Here is a 22,695-nt window from a genome sequence, read left to right as displayed (position 1 = left end):
ATATTTCCTGAGGGCTGTCGTTGTTGGTCAATCTTTTTTTGAGGCAGTGTGGCTTTTCTGGAGTGTTGATGGGATTAACAGTGTTTCTTTGAAGCAAAGGAGGACTTCCTGAGGGCAGACAGGACTGGGAGGTCCACCCCACGATGGTAGCAGATTTCACTTGGTTCTCAGCACCCCCTGGGGTCTTGGGCGGGTAGCAGGGCCCTTGGAGACTCAAGAGGTTCCTCCCCAGGGCAGCCCGACTCAGAAAGACCGTCTGAGATCTTTTCCCGATTCCGCCAGGCTTGTTGCAGCTTTTCTGGGCTGCAGGGGGTCCTGCCTGGAGCTGGCAGTCCTATGCAGCTGGTCCACTAGGTCTCAGCACCCCTTGGGGTCTTGGGCGGGTAGCAGGGCCTTTGGAGACTCAAGAGGCTCCTCCCCAGAACAGCCCGACTCAGAAAGACCGTCTGAGATCTTTTCCCAAGTCGGCCAGGCTTGTTGCAGCTTTTCTGGGCTGCAGGGGGTCCTGCCTGGAGCTGGCAGTCCTATGCAGCTGGTCCACTAGGTCTCAGCACCCCTTGGGGTCTTGGGCGGGTAGCAGGGCCCTTGGAGACTCAAGAGGCTCCTCCCCAGGACAGCCCGACACAGAGAGACCGTCTGAGATCTTTTCCCAATTCGGCCAGGCTTGTTGCAGCTTTTCTGGGCTGCAGGGGGTCCTGCCTGGAGCTGGCAGTCCTATGCAGCTGGTCCACTAGGTCTCAGCACCCCCTGGGGTCTTGGGCTGGTAGCAGGGCCCTTGGAGGCTCAAGAGGCTCCTCCCCAGGACAGCCCGACTCAGAAAGACCGTCTGAGATCTTTTCCCAATTCCGCCAGGCTTGTTGCAGCTTTTCTGGGCTGCAGGGGGTCCTGCCTGGAGCTGGCAGTCCTATGCAGCTGGTCCACTAGGTCTCAGCACCCCCTGGGGTCTTGGGCGGGTAGCAGGGCCCTTGGAGACTCAAGAGGCTCCTCCCCAGGACAGCCTGACTCAGAAAGACCGTCTGAGATCTTTTCCCGATTCGGCCAGGCTTGTTGCAGCTTTTCTGGGCTGCAGGGGGTCCTGCCTGGAGCTGGCAGTCCTATGCAGCTGGTCCACTAGGTCTCAGCACCCCTTGGGGTCTTGGGCTGGTAGCAGGGCCCTTGGAGACTCAAGAGGCTCCTCCCCAGGACAGCCCGACTCAGAGAGACCGTCTGAGATCTTTTCCCAATTCGGCCAGGCTTGTTGCAGCTTTTCTGGGCTGCAGGGGGTCCTGCCTGGAGCTGGCAGTCCTATGCAGCTGGTCCACTAGGTCTTAGCACCCCCTGGGGTCTTGGGCGGGTAGCAAGGCCCTTGGAGACTCAAGAGGCTCCTCCCCGGGGGAGTCCGTCTCAGAAAAACCGTCGGAGAATTAGGTCGATCTATTCATGGCCTGGCTAGGCTTGTTCTAGCTTTTCTGGGCTGCAGGCCTTTTCTAGGGGGCTGGTGGTGTTTGGTGCTGCTCTGTGGAAGTGTAGCCCCTCCAAAGGGCAAGCAGGCCTGTGCAGGGAGAGCCCCTGCGGTGGTAGGCTTCAGGCAATTGTTGAGGCCAGCCCTCCTGGATGGCAGGCAGCCCCAGGTTCGGCGAGAGCGTAGGGGGTGGCGGGGGTGGGGGGAGGGAATGCACTGGGAAGCACAGCTTTCTGCTAGCTAGCGGGCCTGTAAGCTTGCTGTGGCGTGGGGGGTATTCTATGGGGACCCACCCCTTCTTCTCTCCCCTCCCCAGCACGGGCGCAGACCAGGCTCTTCTCCCAGGTTCCCTCTGAGGCGGCTTTCCCCTTCCCCGCCCCTAGAGTATTGCTCCCTTCCTCTGCGACAGCTTTGTTTTCTAGTCTCCCAGGCAGTCTCTGCCCCGTCAAATGGTTTAGAGACCTCCCAAGCAGTTTCCGCTCTTCCCCGCCCCCCTAGCCCGGGGACTAATCTCTGGAGCCGAGGTCTCGGTGCCCAGCCCCCCCCAGGCGGCGCCCCCCGGCCCTTTCTTGGGGACTAACCTTCGGAGGCGAGGTCTCGGTGCCCAGCCCCAACCCAGGCGTCCCCCGGCCCCCTCTCGGGGACCAACCTTCAGAGCTGAGGTCTCGGTGCCCAGCCCCCACCCAGGCGTCCCCCGGCCCTTTCCCGGGGACTAACCTCTGGAGCCGAGGATTCGGTGCCCAGCCCCCACCCAGGCGTCTCAATTTTTGGTGACTGTGCCCGTAGTTCAGATGGTCCGTTGGGTTCTTGATCGTTTTTCCGTACTCCGACTTACTGCTACACTCTTCTCTGCATCTGGAGATTCCTCCGGTTCGTTTGATCTTTCGCCCGGTAGGAGACTTTCCAGGGTGCGGGATCCCTTTCTCCTCCGCAGTTCCCTTTCGGGAGCGCCCGTCCCGCTCGGATTCACCTTCTCTCACTCTCCTCTTTTCTCCCGTTCTGCCCAATAATGTCACGAACTTCTTGCCGTTATTGGAGTTTAGGTTCCTCTGCCAGCGATTGGTTGTTGTTCTGTGCGAGTCATTTCTTCTGTAGATGTGCTTTTTTTGTTGTGTTTGTGGGAGAGGGCGAGCGTGTCCCCCTACTCCTCCGCCATCTTGTCCTCTCCGCTGTCTATTTAAAACTTTTTATCTTATACAGTTATTAAATGTTCATAAGACATTTAGAAAAACTGGCAAAAAGGCAAATATTACTAAGTTCCAAAAATTAGAATTCTTTTCTTGTTTTTTTTTTTTTTTTTCTTTTTGCCTTTGCTAGGGCCGCTCCCTCGGCATATGGAGGTTCCCAGGCTAGGGGTCCAATCAGAGCTGTAGCCACTGGCCTACACCGCAGCCACAGCAATGAGGGATCTGAGCCACGTCTGTGACCTACACCACAGCTCACGGCAACGCCGGATCCTTAACCCACTGAGCAAGGCCAGGGATTGAACCCGAAACCTCATGGTTCCTAGTCGGATTCGTTAACCACTGTGCCACGACGGGAACTCCCCAAAATTAGAATTCTTAACGGACATGTTCTTTGAGCATAATATATTAAAATGGGGGGGGGGGCTTCTAAATACGTGGATATACTTTTAAAATTCTAAATAATTCGGAGTTCCTGTTGTGGTGCAGTAGTTAACGAATCCGACTAGGAACCATGAGGTTGCGGGTTGGATCCCTGGCCTTGCTCAGTGGGTTAAGGATCTGGCATTGCCGTGAGCTGTGGTGTAGGTCGCAGATGAAGCTTAGAGCCCACATTGCTATGGCTGTGGTGTAGGCCGGCGGCTATAGCTCCGATTGGACCCCTAGCCTGGGAACCTTCATATGCCACGGGAACGGCCCAAGAAATGGCAAAAAGACAAAAAAAAAAAATTCTAAATAATTCTTGGGCCAACTATAAAAACAAATATGCCTAGAAGTATATCAGAATAATGTATCCTGTCCAAACATTTTATTACAGGAACGTGAAACTAGATAAACAAAAGGAAGTGTATTAAAGGCAGTGTTTATGTTAAATGGATTAAAAAATTTGATACATCTCTTCTAAATTAGAAATATAAAATAGAAATAGAATGAAACTTCATTAACATGAAAATGAATGTACATATGAAACAAAAAGCCATAGTCAGTTTCATTGAAGTCAAGAGCAATCACAGTTCCCATTGTGGCACAGTGGTTAATGAATCCTACTAGGAACCATGAGGTTGCAGGTTCGATCCCTGGCCTTGCTCAGTGGGTTAAGGATCCGGCGTTGCCGTGAGCTGTGGTGTAGGTCACAGACTCGGCTTGGATCCCGCATTGCTGTGGCTCTGGTGTAGGCTGGTGGCTACAGCTCCAATTAGACCCCTAGCCTGGGAACCTCCATATGCTGTGGGAGTGGCCCTAGAAAAGGGAAAAAGACAAAAAATAAAAAATAAGAATAAAAAAAAATAAAGTCAAGAGCAAGATAAGGTTGCCCACTACTCTTAATAAACACTATCCAATCAGTGCAATAAAACACATTTTATAAAGGAAGAGAGAGAATTATCAATATTTGCAGATGAGACGATGTTTACTTAGAAAGCTCAAGAAAAATATCTGAACAAATGATTGAAATTAAAATAATTTAATCAAATACCCTAGCAAAACATAAATACATAAGAAAAGATAGCTTAGGAGTTCCTGTTGTGGCCTAGTAGGTTATGAACCCAGCTACTATTCATGAGGATGCAGGTTCTATGCCTGACCTCGCTCAGTGGGTTAAGGTTCCTTGCCTAGAGCTGTGGTGTAAGTCCCAGAGGCAACTCAGTTCCTGCATTGCTGTTAGTGTGGCTGTGGCCAGCAGCTGCAACTCTGATTCAACCCCCAGCATGGAAACTTCCATATGCTGCAGATGAGGCCCTAAAAAGCCAAAAAAGAAAAAGAAAAAGAAAAGAACGAAAGAAAAGAAAACAAAAAGATAGCTTATTTTCATGTTAACAATAACAAATTATGAAATAAAATAGAAAAATTGATTCACAAAAGCAATTGGATTAATGTATGCAAAGCACCTAGCAGAGTTTCTAGTAGATAAGAGGTTATGTAAATAAGCCCTAATAATAAAATATTGATGTTATAGATTCTTAGAGGTGAAGTTACCAAAGATACATTTTAAGATTCTTGATTTTAAAAGATATATATTCTTGATATGTTTAAATTATTTTTTAACTTTTTATTGAAGTATACGTATAGAACTCTGATAATCAGTGCCCAGATCAAGAAACAGAACATCTCTAGCATCCTAAAAGTCCCTTGCTTATCCCCTTCTAGTCCCTAGTCATCTTTCTCCAAAGAGTACTTCGGACTTTTTTTTTTTTTTCCTCCCCGCAGAATATGGAGGTTCCCTGCCTAGGGGGTCGAATCACAGCTATAGCTGCCGACCTACTCCACAGCCACAGCAAGGCCAAATCTGAGCCGTGTCTGGGACCTACACCATGGCTCACGGCAACACCAGATCCTTAACCCAGTGAGTGAGGCCAAGGATGGAACCTGCTTCATCGTGGATGCTAGATTTTTTTCCACTGAGCCACGACGGGTACTCCCGAGTAGTTCTGACTTCTGACAACACAGATTAGTTTTGCCCGTTTTGTACCCAATTTGAGTAGAATCATACCCTTTAGTGTCTAGCTTCTTTTGCTCAGCATTGGGTTCATGACATTTATCCAAAATTCCAGTGTGCTTATAGATGGTTCATATTGCTGTGTGCTATTTCGTTGTATGAATGTACCCCAATTTTCCATTCTTCTGTTGATGGGCAGTTGAGTAGATCCCAGTTTGGAACTATTATGAAATGTGCCACTGTGAGTGTTATAATACATGCTTTTTGGTGGATGTAAGGACACTTTCCTATTACATACCTACTTGCAAGGAAGAGGGCATGTGTTTACTCAGCTCCAGCAGATGCTGCCAAGCATTTTTCCAAAGTGATGATACCAATTTACACTGCCAAGAGAAGCATAGGAGAGTTCCAGTTGCTCCACATATTTGCCAATACTTTTTCCTTTGAGCCATTCTGATGGAAGTGTAGTGATAATTGCACTTGTGTGATAATTGTGGTTTGATTTGCATTTCTCTGATGACTAATGAAGTTAGGCACCTTTTTGTATGTTTATTGGCCATTTTGATATCTTGCAAAATAACGATTAAGGACTTTTCATCTCTCTAATACTTTGCTTTCCTTCCCCTTCACTTTGAAGAGCCCTGCGGCATATGGAGGCTAGAGGTCTAATCAGAGCGGTAGCCTGAACTGTAGGCGCCAGCCTACGCCACAGCAATGCAGGATCCGAGCTGTGTCTGCGACCTACACCACAGCTCATGGCAACGCCGGATCCTTAACCCACTGAGCAAGGCCAGGGGTTGAATCCACAACCTCGTGGTTTCTAGTTCAATTCGTTAACCACTGAGCCACGACGGGAACTCCCAACTTTTAAGAGTTCTTAATGTATTCTTGCTACAAGCCCTTTGTTAGATAAACATGTTGCAGTTATCTTAACCCACTCTGACATAGATTATGTCTCTCCCATTTTTATTCTTGGTTCTTCTGTAGAAAATTCTCTCGTGAAACACTATGTATTTGTCAAACATGCAAATATAAAAGGGAAGGAACACCATTCTTGTGCTATCATGATAGGACATTGCTCTTAAGTATACAACAATGCCTTGTGCTTTTCCAGTATGACTTACAGTATGGTCTGCACCAAGATCCTTTACACCCAGTATTTCCAGCGTTAAAAAAGAGAACTCTGGGAGTTCTCTTGTGGCATAGTGGGTTAAGGATCCTGAGTTGTCACTGATGTGGCATGAGTTCAATCCCTGGCCCAGGAACTTCTGCATGCCATGGTGTGGCCAAAAAAGAAAAGAAAATAAAAGAAAGAAAACAAAAAAGAACAAGAAGAGATATCTGTGTGTTTTCAGCACAATTTTCCAGTTTCTGCACATTATAATATGCTTTCTCATCCACATTTTTTTTCTCCTTCATCAATGACTTTTAGGATCCACTGCGAGGTCAAATTATGGTTTGTTTGTTTTTTGTTGTTGTTTGTTTGGGTTTTTTTTTCTTTTTTTGCATTTTAGGGTTGCACCTGCAGCATATGGAAGTTCCCAGGCTAAGGGTTGAATCAAAGCTACAGCTGCCAGCCTACACTACAGCCACAGCAACTCAGGATCCCAGCCACATCTGAGACCTACACCACAGCTCATGGCAACACTGGATTCCCGACCCACTGAGCAAGGCCAGAGATTGAACCTGCATCCTTAAGGATACTAGTCAGATTTGTTTCTGCTGCACCACAAAGGAAACTCCCTAAATTATGACTTTTTTTTGTCTTTGTCTTTTTAGAGCCACACCCACGGCGTATGGAGGTCCCAGGCTAGGGGTTGAATTGGAGCTGCAGCTTCCAGCCTACACCACAGCCACAGCAACGCAGTATCCAAGCCACGTCTGCAACCTGTACCACAGCGCATGGCAACGCCAGATCCTTAACCCATTGAGAGAGGCCAAGGATCGAACCCAAGTCCTCATGGATACTAGTCAGGTTTGTTAATGACTGAGCCACAATGGGAACTCCCAAATTACGATTTTTCATAGCAGCTTCCCATCCATTTTTTTCTTCTCAGTCCCCCATGTGGGGGCCTGGCTTGCCATCCTTATTGGGGATCTGTGAAGTCTGTCTGGGGCCCAGAAACAAGGCCTGCTCTGCTGGTGCGCAGACCTTCTGTGGTTCATTAGCCACAGGCTGATGGGGTGGATTATCATGGTATATATAGGCCACATTTTTTTTTCCAAAACTGCATTCGCATCAGTCCAATTGTTTTCACAGAGACTGAGTCTTTAACCAGCTTGAGCCAGTTCCACACTGAAGGCCTTCAGTGCAAAAGCAGAGCTTTGGGATTCTGCAGGGAAAATAAATAGCCATCATGATATCATTTCCACAGCAGCTCCATCCAGTAGTGGTCTATGGAGTAAGGCACTTGGTCCACTGGCTGTGGCCATGCTCCCCTGGGACCCCATGGGCCTGGAATTGGAGCCTGTAGCACAGACTGAAGACCCCACATTGCTTTTTAAAGTAAGTGAATGACAGCTGTTAGCTGTGAATAAATGCTTATTTTGTCATATGCATCTCAGGCCCTGGCAAATTCCCTGTCCTGAGTTACATTTTTTAATTTGTTTTTAGGGAACTGTGTCTTATTTATCTGTATATCCCAGGACCTAGCAGAAAGCTTGACCCACAACAACTGCTGAAAAAATATTTGTAGATTTATTTAATCAAGGAGTTGGGAGGAGTCAGAGAAGGGAGGGTGAGGAGCATCACACATACACGCACATGCGTAAAATGTAATGATTTATTTATTTATTTATTTTTTGCTGGTCTGACCAGACCCAGAATATGAAACAGAAATGGGATCTGTGCTATGGTTTCTTTTGATTCTGCCGGTGTATATAAGGCAGTGGTGAGACAGATTCCGTGACAGTTAGAAAGTGAACTGGCTGCCAAGATGGAGCGGGAAGAACAAGTAACCTTTACCTTCTACAATCCCGAGGTTCCCAAGGTCAAGGGGAACAGGAACTATCGAAGGGTGAGGCAGTACCCAATTGTAGGTTCTGCAGGGAGAATAAATAGCCATCATGATATCATTTCCACAGCAGCTCCATCTAGTAGTGGTCTGGATGGAGGAAGATGGGAGGAAGTAGACTTACTTAAAGGTGGGCCCAGAGTTTCCTAAAGATAGGGGAAAGGTGATCTTGAAATGTCCGGTTTTTATAGACGGGGTAGGGAAAGATAGCCACAAATAGAACCCACATGGGGATACTTGAGCTGGAGAAGAGCAGGAGACCCCGGGGATCAAGGATTGTCTTTTTGGGTAGGCAATATCTTCCTCATCCCTCATCCTTGTAGCCTACCCTCCCCACCAACAAACATCCGAGTGCCTCAATGCCACCCGAGAGGCGACAACAGCATGTGGATCAGACACACGCCTACATCCGAATGTTCTGTAGCGGCCTCTGTGGTTTTAGCCTCCTAATGCTGATCTTCGTGTCCCCACTGAACTGGGTGCAGCTCCTGGTGATCAAGAATGGCCTTGAACTCTATGCAGGACTCTGGATCTCATGCGACCATGAGCTGTGCTGGAGCCACACCCCCAAGCCACCCTGTGAGTGCCACTAAATTGAATGCCATAGGCCCCACAGTTCTCAGAGCTTTCTCAGAGATTGTTATTCTAATGTAGCTTGCAGAAATCAAAGTGATTGTTCTTAGCTGGGAGATAAAGCAAAGTGTCTCAGTCTCCATCAGATTGAACTTTCAAGGTCAGCTTGTTCTGCTAGCAGTAGAAGAGGAGTTGAGTGCATGTCAGATATATAGTGTAAGAAATGCCAGCTATTTAGAGAGTAAATTATCATCCAGTTTTATGTGAATTTAAGTAAATCTGAAAATGCAAGACATCGTATTTTAGGAAATATCATATGCATGAGTTTTTCAATCAGAACCAAGGTATAGAGGAAAGATACAACTGCAGGAGTTCCCATCATGTCTCAACGGAAACGAGTCTGACTGGCATCCATGAGGACACAGGTTCGATACCTGGCCTCACTCAGTGAGTTAAGACTCCGGTGTTGCTGTGAACTGCGGTGTAGGTCAGATCTAGTCTTGCTGTGGCTGTGGTGTAGGCTGGCAGCTACAGCTCTGATTTGGCCCCTAGCTTGAGAACCTCCATATGCTGCAGGTGCGGCCTTCAAAAGACAAAAAAAAAAAAGATATAACTACACTCAACAGTTTCCCAAACATTCACAAGAGATACATTTTAACAAAGGAAGAGGTATTGTGAAAGAATAAATAACATGAGTAAATGTTTATTTCTCCTTCTTAGATAAATAGGAGTTTCAGAATGTGGCAGGAAGGGGGGTACCTATGGCCAACCCTGAGGTAGAGCCTCACCTATTTGGCATGGGCTGTGGGTGTTTGGAACTAAGACTCAGGATCCTAAAACAAGATCTTGGGAAGAAACTAAATTCAAAGGCAGGCAGACAATTCAACTGCATATTCAACTAAAAAGAAAAACTGGAGAAAATAAGTGCAACAAATATAAAAGATAAAAGGTTAATGGCCTTAATATATAAAAAAAGATTACAAATTATTATTATGAAGACGAATACCCCAATAAATGTTTTTGTAAATAGAAAATTCACAAAACAGAAACTACAGATGTCTAATAATCATAGGAAAAATAACTTTAACCTCAATCAGTCATTAAATAACAGCAAACCAAATGAATGATGAGATAGGATTTCTCGATCATGACATTCACAGAGATTTGCAAATGGCAACGCACAACGTTGCACACCCCCCATACGCGCTGGGATTGTGTAAATAGGTACAACCAAAGCAATGTGGTTATGTGCATCCAGAGATTTACAATTGCTAATTTCATTTCTAGAGATACTGAGTAAGAGATGTAGGCATAAAAATTAAGTTGCCATTTTATTTATGTGACTGAGTACCCAAGCTAAACCTCGGGCCCTGAGGCTATTATTTAAATCTTTAAGGAGTCAAAATCTTGAAATGTTGTCTCTTAAATAATCAGCAAATAGCTTATTTCTTGGAGCCTTGAACTCACCTGAGGCCAACTGTTAATTCTTTAACTAAGTGAGTCTTTAAGGACACAATCATAAGTCAAGTATCCATCCTATTTCCAATGTTATATAGGCCTATTTCTAGGGTTAGTGATCAGTCTGCAATACGGATCTCATAAGGAATTCCCCAAGTGTAGTCAGCATGTCCGGGTCTCATCAGCCTATGACATTAATGTTGGTGTTACCCAAATACATTACTGCCAAAGTTCAAGAATTTTAGACTTGGAGTTCCCAGTGTGGTTCAGCGGTAATGAACCCGACTAGGATCCATAAGGATGTGGGTGCAATCCCTGGCCCGGTTTAGTGGGTTAAGGATCCGGCATTGCCGAGAGCTGTGGTGTAGGTCGCAGATGCAGCTTGGATCCCACATTACTGTGGGACTGTGGTGTAGGCCAGCAGCTGAAGCTCCATTTCAACCCCTAGCCTGGGAACTTCCATATGCCACAGGTGTGGCCCTAAAAAGACAAAAAAAAAAAAAAAAAAAAGCTTCAAACTTTTGCTGACTGAATTGCAAGAATTTATCCCACTGTCCCATCGTGTCCCCAGTCATTTCTGAGAGTTTCACTGGGGCTTTCTCAGGCTCAAGAATGTGACTCACTTCAGACCATTGTTTTTCTGTCCTCGACTCACTTCAGGCTATTGATCCTCTTCTGGTTTTTTTTTTTTTTTTTGGTCTTTTCCGGGGCCACACCTGCAGCGTACTGAGGTTCCCAGGCTAGGAGTCAAATCAGAGCTGTTGCTGCTGGCCTACGCCAGAGCCACAGCAACACAGGATCTGAGCTGCGTCTGCAACCTACACCACAGCTCACAGCAATGCCTGATACCTAACCCGCTGAACAAGGCCGGGGATTGAACCCATGACCTCATGGTTCCTAGTCGGATTCATTAACCACTATGCCATGAAGGGAACTCCTGTTCCTCTCTTCTGACTTCACCTGGTTCTAGGTAACTGATGGCCCCTGTGCTGTAGCTATTGCTCATGGGATGAAGAAAGGATGAGGAGTAAAGGACACCATCCTTCACTTTTACTACTAGGTCTCAATGTGAAACAGACACTTCTAATTTCCCACATTGCATAGGTGAGATCAGACCATAATGTAAAAGAATGTGTTGCCACAGAGAATAACCTGAACTGTTTTGTTGAGGGTGGGGAAGAAAGCCTTGGTCTTTTGGTTCAGAGTCAGGACCCCAGGAACCATCACACAGTCATCACCCACAAGCTGTGTAGGGATTTTTATTCTGATACCAACCTGTTGCAAGGGAATCTAAATACTAAGCAGAGTTCAAAGCTTCCTCTTCAGGGTGTTAGGTATCCATCCAGCATCTTTTCCTTTCCAAAACCACCTCCTTTGGGCATTTTTCCTCAATCCGGGGGAGTTTGGTCTTGACCTTACATAATGGAGCGTCTAGAATGAAGGCACAATGGCAGCAGCATGGAGGTTTAATTTTAGTTGAAAAAGATTATCTCCAATAGCACATTCCTCACCCTCAAAATCAATTCTACATCCCACCTCCATCCCTTCAGTCTGCCTCCTTCAAAGTTAAAAGGGACTAGATCCTTTGGGAGCACTGCTGTCCTATCCCAGCTTTGATTTTTGCTGAAGGACCTAGAGTTAAGTGAGGGGAGCCCCTTTGGAGCACCTGAGTGCCAGGTGGCTTCTTTCTTGTACTCTTTCTTCTCATGTCATCTTGGCTTCTCCACTGCTTCCTTCCAGGGTGTCAACAGCCTTAAAAGAGAAGAGCAGCAAGTGCGAAGCAAACCTATTTGTTCACAAGTGTGGGGTGGCTTATAGTCCTGTACCTCCCACTTTTCAGTAACTCTTGGGCAAAGTTTTACTTTCATAATAGTAGAAGGAGATCCTGTCCATCAGTTACAAACTTCCACATGGTTTCTCAATTCACTGAGAAACACTACTGCTTTCTGGTTGAGTAGCATCCCCTCTAATCTGGGTAGCTTTTACATCCTACCTAACGGTGCTCTGAAGTGCAGAAACAGTGACCGGGATGATTCTGAAAACCAGGATCTTGCCAAGTTTCACAAATGATTTAGACTTCTCTCCAAATAGAAACTGACATCCCCTCTCTTCCCATGGTGTTAGTTTCATCGCCTTCATTATCTGGGAGCCTTGCCTTGCTGTTCCTGCAACTGATGCATGTCTTTAGGGAAGGCTTCAGAAATGTTTGCATACAAGAGACCCCCATTGGTGTTCCTTATATCTAGGGCACTTCTTTCTCTGGACCAAGGTGTGTGTATGTATTTATTTATTTATTTATTTCTCTCTTTCTTTCTGACTGCACTGGCAGCATATGGAAGTTTCTGGGTCAGGGACTGATTCCAAGCCACAGTTGTGACTTATGCCACAGCTGTGGCAACACCAGATCCTTAACACACTGCGCCAGGTCAGGGATCAAACCCACACCATCACGGAGACGACACTGGGTCTATCTATGACCTGCTGCACCACAGTGGGAGCTCCTGAACCAAGGTTTCTTACCGATATGTACAAATAGGGTCTTTTGTTTTGGACTTAGGTCCTAAAATTTTTGAAACTTTAGTGGGTAAGCTGCTATACAAACTGTTATTTAAAAGTTGAAATACGTTATGTCTAAGAGCAGATAACGGTTTGAATTCACTTTTCAGAACTTTGTCTCGTTACACAAATAAAAAAAAAAACGATGAAGTTAACTGAATGCGGCTGTTTTAGACTCTGAAGCTAAGTGTTTAGTTTGCCTAGATAATGTGTTGTATATCATTATGACTGATAGTCTTGGTTCCTCATGGGGCCAGACTATACTAGGCTGCAAAACTTTAATTTTTCCTTTGGAATTATGGGTGATCTTGTTTATGCAGTTTTCAGGAGAAGAGGAGCTAAAACAGAGCAGATTGTAATAAGAACACGAAGGAGCAGTCTTCGCCTTGTGGTAGAAGAAAGGCTGGACTGTAACATGTCTAGGAGTTGGACTGGATATCTTAGCAAGTACTCTTTTGTGTTTTAAATATCAGAACACATTCGAACTAGCATAAACTAAAGAGTGAATTTATTTATAAAGATTTAAAAGAATCTCATAGGCTCCCAGAGGCAGGAAGTTTTCTGAACCTTAGAGGATTTCAAAGGAGGCTGTGATCTCAAACAAAATCAAGCCAGCCAGTCATGCAGTCTCTCTAGAGCTCCTTTGTCACTTATCTTTGTTGATGTTTTCTTTTATCTCTGCAGCTCAGTCTTTCCTGTTTATCAGTGTATAAGTGCCCGAAAAGTGATATCCCAGGCTAGCTTTATATCTTCTTGGTTCAAGCAAGCAAAAGGGGAAATTAGCATCAATCAGTCCCAAATCCAGATATCCAAGCATAAGAATCAAATTTGTCCAACAGGGTCAGACACCCTTCCTTAATCCTATTAGCTGTAATCAAGGGAGTTATAATCAAGGGTCCAGAGCTCTAGACAAGAGCTTCTAGGGCCCATGGAGGACTGTGGGCCACATACTGCAAAAGATACTTAAGACATTGGGCTTCATGCAGCTCAATCTAGGCTGATGGTTCTGACTGACTACATATGCTCTTACTCTGAATGACATGGTTTTCAGGAAATGTGCTGCCCTTGGCTTACCAGGTTTTAATATGGATAACTTGTTGGGGCCAAAGAACTGACCTCTGTGGGTAGGAGTGTGGTTTCTTTTAATGGAAACTACTGTTATTGATCATGTTGGCCAGTGGTGTGTTCTAGAGAACAAAACAAAACTTAAGAGGCAGATCATAGACTGGGATAAGCTTGATACTCTTCTCTCTGGGTTACTCGGAAGTTGGATTTCAGTCCTTAGGCATAGATGTGCTTAGAGAGCTTTCAGTGGTGGATGAGCTGGCCGTTGTTACACTGAGACAGAAAATAAGCTAGACAAGGAAGCACCCTATAAAGGATGTTGAAGATATTGATGGGCCTGCGGTATCTCAGAAAGAATACATCTACTTGTAATTGTGAGTTACTCTATTTCTTAAATCTTCTGTAAAACATTGCCGGGGAAATCAAGGGAAGGATCTATTCCACATCATGGATGTGGTAGTGAAAAGTAAGGTTAGTGTGTCCCGTCTTCTCTCTTACCAGCATCCAGGCTGCAGAGGCAGAGCCAAAGAGCAGAGTCTGGAGCCAAGAGATGAGAGAGAGAAGGAGGAGTGTTAGCACACTTGGGTCAGAGCATTGGAGCAAGGTCTCTCCTCAAACACATGTGAGATGGGACCTTGAGAGACTCTGGGGCTGGGAGGAGGGAAGAGATATTTGCGGGGTGTTAAGTTCCTGCAATCCATGAGGGCTTGAAATCACTACAATATGGGAGTTAAGGTAAATGTGACTTCATTTTGTTGTCTCAGGCTGACAAGGACTGTACATTCCAGATACATTTGAAAGAGAAAAAATAAATGGAAACAAACTCCAATAATGGTAAAATCAGGAGTTTCCATTGTGGTACTGTGGAAATGAATGTGATTAGTATCCACGAGGATGTGGGTTCCATCCCTGACCTTGCTCACTGCATCAAGGACCCGGCATTGCCATGAGCTGTGGTGTACATTGCAGACATGTCTTGGATCCCGAGTTGCTGTGGCTGTGGCATAGGCCTGCATAGTTCTGATTTGACCCCTAGCCTGGGAATTTCCACCTGCTGTGGGTGGGGCCCTAAAAAGCCAAAAAAAAAAAAAAAAAAGGGAAATATGTTGAGATGACAGACTTTTTTTTGGGGGGGGGGGATCTTTTTGCCATTTCTTGGGCTGCTCCTGCAGCATATGGAGGTTCCCAGGCTAGAGGTCCAATTGGAGCTGTAGCCGGCAGCCTACACCACAGCCACAGCAATGCAGGATACGAGCTGCGTCTGCAACCTACACCACAGCTCATGGCAACGCTGGATCGTTAACCCACTGAGCAAGGGCAGGGATTGAACCCACAACCTCATGGTTCCTAGTCGGATTCGTTAACCACTGAGCCATGATGGGAACTCTGACAGACTCTTTTGTAGCCATTAAAAATGATGTTGGGAGTTCCCGTCATGGCACAGTGGTTAACGAATCTGACTAGGAACCATAAGGTTGCAGGTTCAATCCCTTCCCTTGCTCAGTGGGTTAACGATCTGGCATTGCTGTGAGCTGTGGCGTAGGTTGCAGACACAGCTTGGATCCCGCATTGCTGTGACTTTGGTGTAGGCCAGCAGATGCAGGTCTTGTTCAACCCCTAGCCTAGGAACCTCCATATGCTGCAGGAGCGGCCCTAGAAAAGGCAAAAAGACAAAAAACAAAAACAGAAACAAAATAAATAAAAATAAAAATGATGTTGGGTGTTCCCTCATGGCTCAGCAGATTAAGGATCATGCATTGTTGTTACTGTGGCTCTGGTTATAGCTGTGATGCAGGTTCAATCCCTGGCCTGGGTACTTCTGCATGCCGTGGGTGTTGCCAAGAAAAACACGATGTTTACAACAGATGATTTGGGGAAAACCTTACCCTAAGATCATGAGAGAAACCCCCACAAAATTTAGAGTTGTATTCACTATGCACAGAGGATAGAAAAATACCAGAAAGAAATCAAATAAAATACTAGCAATGATTGTCTCTGGGTAGTGGGACTGTGGCTGATTTTCTTCCTGCTTCTTGGTACTTTTGTAGTCTCTCCAGTGCTTATATTGAACATGTATTCCTTTTGTTTATTTCTTAAGTTTACAAAAAAAAATTTTAGGTGAAGTATAGTTGATTTACAATGTTGTGTTAGTTTCTAGTGTATAGCAAAGTGATTCAGTTGTACATACACATACACACACACATATATATTCGTTTTCATATTCTTTTCCAGTACGTTTTATTATAGGATATTGAATATAGTTCCCTGTGCTATACAGTAGGACCTTGTTGTTTATTTGTTTTAAGTGTGGTAACTTGTAGGAGTTCCCGTCGTGGCTCAGGGAAAAAAAAAAGTAGTGGCTTGTGTCTGCTGATTTCAAACTCCTAATTTATCCCCCCATCCTTCTACCCCTTTGGTAACCATAAGTTTGTTTTCTACGTCTGTAAGTCTGTTTTTGTTTCATAAATAAGTTCATTTGTATCTTATTTTATTTTATTTTGTCTTTTTAGGGCCACATCAACGGCATATGGAAGTTCCCAGGCTAGGGGTAGAATTGGAGCTGCAGTTGCCATCCTACACCACAGCCACAGCAACACCAGATCCGAGCCATATCTGCAACCTACGATCATGGCAACGCTGGATCCTTAACCTATTGACGGAGGCCCGGGATCAAACCGGCATATTAGTCAGGATCGTTACCAGCGAGCCACAAGAGGAACTCCTGTCAAATTTTAGGTTGCACATATAAGTCACATATTTGTTTTCCTCTTTCTGACTTACTTAGTATGATAATCTCTACGTCCATCCATGTTGCTCCCAATGGTATTATTTTGTTCTTTTTTATGGCTGAGTAGTATGCCATTTTATGTATGTGTGTGTGTGTGTGTGTGTGTGTGTGTGTGTGTGTGTATAATCACATCTTCTTTATCCAATCATCTATCAATTGACATTTATGTTACTTCCATGAACATGTATTACTTTCAGAATTAGAATTAGGAACAAGAGAAAGTTTAAATTTATGTTGTGATGTTATAGTCACATCTCATAAACTAATTTATGTCCAGCTTAATGTGTTAATGTACAACTGTTTGCATATTATCTTTAGTTTTACAGTGAAGGGTTTGCTTTCATAGTAAAAAATTCAAGTATCAATGAAGAACTATGAAAAAAGATCCTTACTTAGGCCCTGGATGCCACTTAGCAAGTCCCTTCTCTAAGACTCTGTCTGGTTTGTTTGTTTGTTTGTTTGTTTGTTTGTTTTTTAAGGGCCACACCTACAGCATATGGAGGTTCCCAGGCTAGGGGTTGAATCTCAGAGCTACAGCTGCTGGCCTGTGCCACAGCCACAGCAACACTAGATCCAAGCTGCGTCTTCGACCTACACCACAGCTCATGGCAATACCGGATCCTTAACCCACTGAGCAAGACCGGGGATCAAACTGACAACCTCATGGTTGCTGGTCGGATTCATTTCCCCTGTGCCTCAATGGGAACTCCCGGTTTTCTTATTTTTTGTTTTATTTTTAATTTAAAAACTTTTTTTGTTTTTTACTTTAAGGGAGAATTGCAATGATTTTTAACTTTTATTTATTTATTTATTTTGCTTTTCAGGGTGGCACACTTGGCATATTAAGGTTCCCAGGCTAGGGGTCCAATTGGAGCTGCAGGTGCTGGCCTATGCCACAGCCACAGCATCGCAGGATCCGAGCCGCATCTGCAGCCTATACCACAGTTCACAGCACGGCCAGATCCTTAACCCCCTGAGCGGGGCCAGGGATCAAACCTGCAACGTCACAGTCCCTAGTCGGATTTGTTTCCGCTGCGCCACGACGGGAACTCCTGTCTGGTTTTCTTAAGGAGAGGTTCCCCACTGGACTAACCAAGCCTTTCTCTTCTTCTCCTTGGCAGATTACCTCCAATATTCCAGGGCCTTCTTCCTCATCTCTGTCTTTACCATACTTGTTGTCCTTGTCTGGCTCCTGCGCTCTTGCCTCCCTAAAAGAGAAAGCATGGCTGCTAACTTGGATCTGAAGGTATCCGTGCTCACCTTCATCTCAGGTACAGACCTAGACTGATAAGATAACACCATGGTAAAATTGTCAAGGGACCAAAGTTCCTCTGTGGGGGCTTTCATCCTCCTTTTTCTTGTCCTTTTTCTCTCCTTCAATATCACATCAAGTTGCCAGTTACTTCCCCTGTCTTATGGTATAAAACATGGATTAGTTGACTTATGCCGGGGAAGAAGTAGAGACCCTTTCTGTCTCCCATTTTGGTCAGTCCCCCAGTGTTTCTCCCTTTGATCCTTTCCATACATTATGGTGTCTGGAAGTAGAAGAGTTGGGGGTGGCGGTCAAGGCAAATTGAAGACACTGATGGGATGTGACATATTTTCTTCTGGTCCTAGCTATCTGCTTGCTCCTCTGCCTCATCCTATTTCTGGCACAGGTTCGTGAGCATACTAGGGGTGCCATGGAGTCAAATTTACTATGGACCTATTATCTTACCTGGGGGAGTGACTTATTATACACATTTGCAGGTGAGTCAGTTCCCTCCCTGACTTATGCAAGAAGGATGGAAGGGGAAATCAGTTCTTGAGAGGGAGGTGGAATCTAGGAGAAATAGAAGCACTAACTGTTCCTATTAAGAACATTTAGGAGTTCCCATTGTGGCTCAGGGGAAACGAATCCGACTAATAAGCATGAGGTTTCGGGTTCAATCCCCAGCCTTGCTCAGTGGGTTAAGGTTCTGGTGTTGCTGTGAACTGTGGTGTAGGTTGTAGACATGGCCTGGATCCTGCTTTGCTGTGACTGTGGTGTAGGCCAGCAGCTGTAGCTCCGAGATTCAACCCCTAGCCTGGGAATCTCCATATGCCACGAATGCAGCCCTAAACAGCAAAAACCAAAAAAACAAAACAAAACAAAACAAAAAAACCCAAAAAACATTTGTATGTGGAGAAGCACTGTGGTATGGTAAAGAAATCATGAATTTTGGAGTCTGGAAATCTAGAATTCATAATCTGTTGTACCACTAACTGAGGCACAGACAGGTTGAGTAGCTTGCTCAAGACCATGCAGAAAGTAGTGGAACTATGCTTTGCATCCAAGAGGTTCAAGCTTTGTCCTAACCACATGAGAAATACTATAATGAACTAGGAGCACAGGAGGGAATCAACCCTGGTGGGGAAGGGTGGGTTGGCTTTACTGAAAAGAGGCCTTTTGAGTTGAGTATGTAAAAGATGAGCAAGATTTTTAAAAACCAAAAGACCACCTGTCTACTGAAACTCATCTCAAATTCTTCTCTTCCCTTAGGGATCCTCTTCTTCCTCAACTACATAACTTCCAGAGCTCCTCCCCTTGATCAAAATGTCTCTGCAGTCCCCATAGAGAAGTCAAGGCTGGGAATTGGTCCAGTGACTACAGTATCGCCTGCTGAAGATGAGGAGTTAAGGTCTCCGATAGAATCTACAAGTGAAAGAGAGACAAAACTACCAAGTGCAGAACTGTGACGGCGATAGGACAACCCAGCTACTGCTTGTCTTTAAAACAGGGGAGAAGCCAACTGAGTAGGGAGTAATTGTGCAGATTGGAGGAAACTCTCCAAACATCATGTCCATGTTACTGAAGGAGACAGCATTAAAGCTGATGAAATGTCCTTTGCGTATGTTGCATCCAAAATGTGTATGACAGTCATAAAGTAATGAAAACTCACTTAAGAAAAGGTTTCTGAAAGAAAACATCAGTGTTTAGGGTCGTAAATGAAAGAAACTAGCAAAAGATGTGGTACGTGGATCAGAGCTCTCTGGGCATCAGGGATCTCATGGACCATTCTGGTCCATGAAGAAAAATGACACCAAATTCTGTTTGAAATTTTCTTTATCATGTGTGGCTTTGGGCATACTCAGGATAGAAGGCATTTGGACAACATTGTTGAATATGAATTGGAGAAATGGAATGAACAACAATAGAGATGATATCTACCACCCTGAGGAGTTGAGAGGTGCTGGATAGATTCTGAGGAATCTATGAAATCCCACTTCTCATAAGGATTGGTCATTTAAAGCCCTTATAGGCTATTATGTAAACCCAATACTTCTCTCCAGGCTGGGGGAAGCATTAACCAAGTGTCTACAAACTCTGACACTCTGTACAAAACTTGTATGCTCTTTTCTGTGAAGAGGACCATAGATTCCATCAGATTCTTGTTTTCGGTTTGGTTTGGTTTGGTTTTGTGTTTGGGGAGAGGCTTTTTTAGAAGTAAATTAGAAGAGATTTATTGAATACACTGCTAAGGGAAAGCAGAGGGCAGAATGAGAGAGCTCATCTGTCCTTGGGCTCTTTTTATACGGGAACTGGCTCCAGAGCCCCCCTCTTCGTTCAGATTCTTGACAGCCTGTGACTCTTTTGATTCCTTAGGCTACAGTTATGTTTCACTGAGCCAAATGAAGTTAAAGGGCTTTTTTCAGTCTAAGTATATACATGGATCAAGTTAAAAATGTTTCCATATTTTCATATACTGTGTAACGCTGAGTAAGGGTGAGGCATTCAGGCAATCACATGGATCTTTTGATGGCTAAAGATCTCTTTTTTTGTCCCCTGGCATTTTGCTTTTTTGTTTTTGTTGTTTGTTATAACCATTTTTAAAATTGGAATATAGTTAATTTACCATGTTGTGTTAGTTTCTGGTGTACAGCAAAGTGACTCAGTTATACATACATACATATTTATATTCTTTTTCAGATTCTTTTACATCATAGGTTATTACAAGGTATTGGATATAGTTCTTTGTGCTATGCAGTAAGTCCTTGTTGTTTATCTATTTTATCTATAGTAGTGTGTATATGTTAATCCCAAATTCCTAATTTATCTCTTCATCCCACCCCCACCACCCCCTTTGGTAACCACAAGTTTGTTTTCCATGTCTGTGAGTCTATTTCTCTTTTGTATGTCATTCATATACATCATTAGATTCCACATATAAGCAATATAATATGGTATTTTTCTTTCTCTGTCCAACTTACTTCACTTAATATTATAATCTCTAGGTCCATCCATGTTGCTACATATGGCATTAGTTCATTCTTTTTTATGGCTAATATTCCATTGTGTATATATATTCCACATCGCCTTAATCCATTCATCTGCCAGTGGACATTTAGTTTGCTTTCATGTCTTGGCTATTGTAAATAGTTCTGCTGTGCAGATTAGGGTCCATGTATTTTTTCCTTTCCTTTTTTTTTTCTTTTTTTTTGTCTTTTTGCCTTTTGTAGGGCTGCTCCCGAGGCATATGGAGGTTCCCAGGCTAGGGGTCAAATTGGAGCTGTAGCTTCCAGCCTGCGCAAGAGCCACAGCAACATGGGATCCGAGCCGCATCTGTGACCTACGCCACAGCTCATGGCAACGCCAGATCCCTAACCCACTGAGCAAGGCCAGGGACCAAACCTGCAACCTCATGGTTGCCAGTCAGATTCGTTAACCACTGAGCCATGACGGGAACTCCCAAGTATACTTTCGAATTAAAATTTTCTCTGGATATACACCCAGGAGTGGGATTCCTGGATCATACTGTAACTCTATTTTTAATTTTTTTAAGGAACCTCCATAATGGCTGTACCACCTTACATTCCCACCAACAGTATAAGAGTGTTCCCTTTTCTCCACATCCTCTCCAGCATTTGTTATTTGTAGATCTTTAATTTTATTAAAATTTTTTTGGTCTTTCTGCCTTTTCTAGGGCCGCTCCCGTGGCACATGGAGGTTCCAAGGCTAGGGGTCTAATTGGAGCTGTAGCTGCCAGCCTACGCCAGAGCCACAGCAACGTGGGATCCGAGCCGTGTCTGCAAACTACACCACAGCTCACGGCAATGCTGGATCCTTAACCCACTGAGCAAGGGCAGGGATTGAACCCACAACCTCATGGTTCCTAGTAGGATTCGTTAACCACTGTGCCACTGAGGGAGCTCCCCAGAGATTATTTCTTTAGCCATGTCTAGTCTACTAACAAACCCATCAAAGACATTCTCTATTTTTTATTATAGTGTTTTTAATCTTTAGCATTTCTTTTATTTTTTTCTTAGAATTCCCATCTCACTGCTTACATTGCCCATCTGTTTTTTTATGCTGTCTACTTTATCCATTAGAGCCCTAAGCATATCAAACATTGTCATTTAAAATTCCTGGTGTGGCAATTCCAGCATTTCTGCCATATCTGAGTCTAGTTCTGGTGCTTGCACTGCTTTTTGCCTGTTAGTATCGCTTGTAATTTTTTCTTGATAGCTGGTCAGGCCATACTGGGTAAAAGGAACTGTGGTAAATTGGTGTTTAGAAATGTGGTGGTAAGCTGTGGGGGAGGGGGAGAATTTTATAGTCATATGATTAGGTTTCAGCCTTTTAGTGAGACTGTGTCTCTGCACTCACTGTGAGCTTCACAAGTGCTTGTCTGTCCCCCCATTGGGTGCGATAGGATGGCTCAGATGAACTGGAGTTGGGAATGTCCCTTTCCTCACAGGTTAGAGCAGGCTAGAGTTTGATAGTTCCTCTCCCCCAGGTTGGTTAAGCTCTGATGAAACCCGAACAGTTTAGTCTTTGATAAGATGGTTTATCTTCGGGGAAGGCCTTGTTAAGAAGAACTGAACGGTCAGGTGTATTTCAAAATGGTTCATTTTCCCCTCCCACAGACCAGAAATAGGGGCTTTTCTCTAATATTCACTCTAAGAACCTGGTCAAGCTGCTGGTAAAATTCACTAAAATATGGGAATCTTTCTATGACTGAGTCCTATAGTCCTTTTTTTTTAGGGCTGAACCCACAACACATGGAAGTTCCCAAGCTAGGAATCGAATCAGAGCTGCAGCTGCCAGGCTACGCCACAGCCAGAGCAATGTGGGATCTGAGCCACACGGCAATGCTGGATCCTTAATCCACTGAGCAAGGCCAGGGTTTTAACCTGCATCCTCATGGATACTGGTCTGGTTC

The 22,695-nt window shown here is 44.6% G+C and overlaps 1 protein-coding gene across 4 annotated transcripts in view; it reads left to right on the top strand.

Annotated features, from left to right (window-relative positions):
- TMEM202 (transmembrane protein 202) overlaps positions 1–19,377 on the top strand; it is a 125,812-nt gene extending 106,435 nt beyond the window's left edge. The window contains exons 1-5 of one of the 4 annotated variants that reach the window (XM_005666174.4): positions 7,958–8,076; positions 8,397–8,652; positions 17,635–17,784; positions 18,131–18,262; positions 19,035–19,377. In XM_005666174.4, coding sequence (XP_005666231.1) covers positions 7,996–8,076; positions 8,397–8,652; positions 17,635–17,784; positions 18,131–18,262; positions 19,035–19,231 — 816 coding nt within the window. In that variant the 5' untranslated portion in view covers positions 7,958–7,995 and the 3' untranslated portion in view covers positions 19,232–19,377. Of the gene's footprint in view, positions 8,077–8,396; positions 8,653–17,634; positions 17,785–18,130; positions 18,263–19,034 lie in introns of those variants that run through there. The other 3 variants (XR_002345846.2, XM_084968925.1, XM_084968924.1) reach the window with 3 other exon arrangements.
- Positions 19,378–22,695: the final 3,318 nt, after the last annotated feature.

This window comes from Sus scrofa, chromosome 7, assembly GCF_054392235.1.
Source record: "Sus scrofa isolate SSC_HxYL_T2T_F1_AM1 chromosome 7, Sscrofa_HxYL_maternal_Yorkshire_Landrace_v2.0, whole genome shotgun sequence".
NCBI lineage: Eukaryota > Metazoa > Chordata > Mammalia > Artiodactyla > Suidae > Sus > Sus scrofa.
This window is presented reverse-complemented; position numbering and strand designations above follow the sequence as displayed.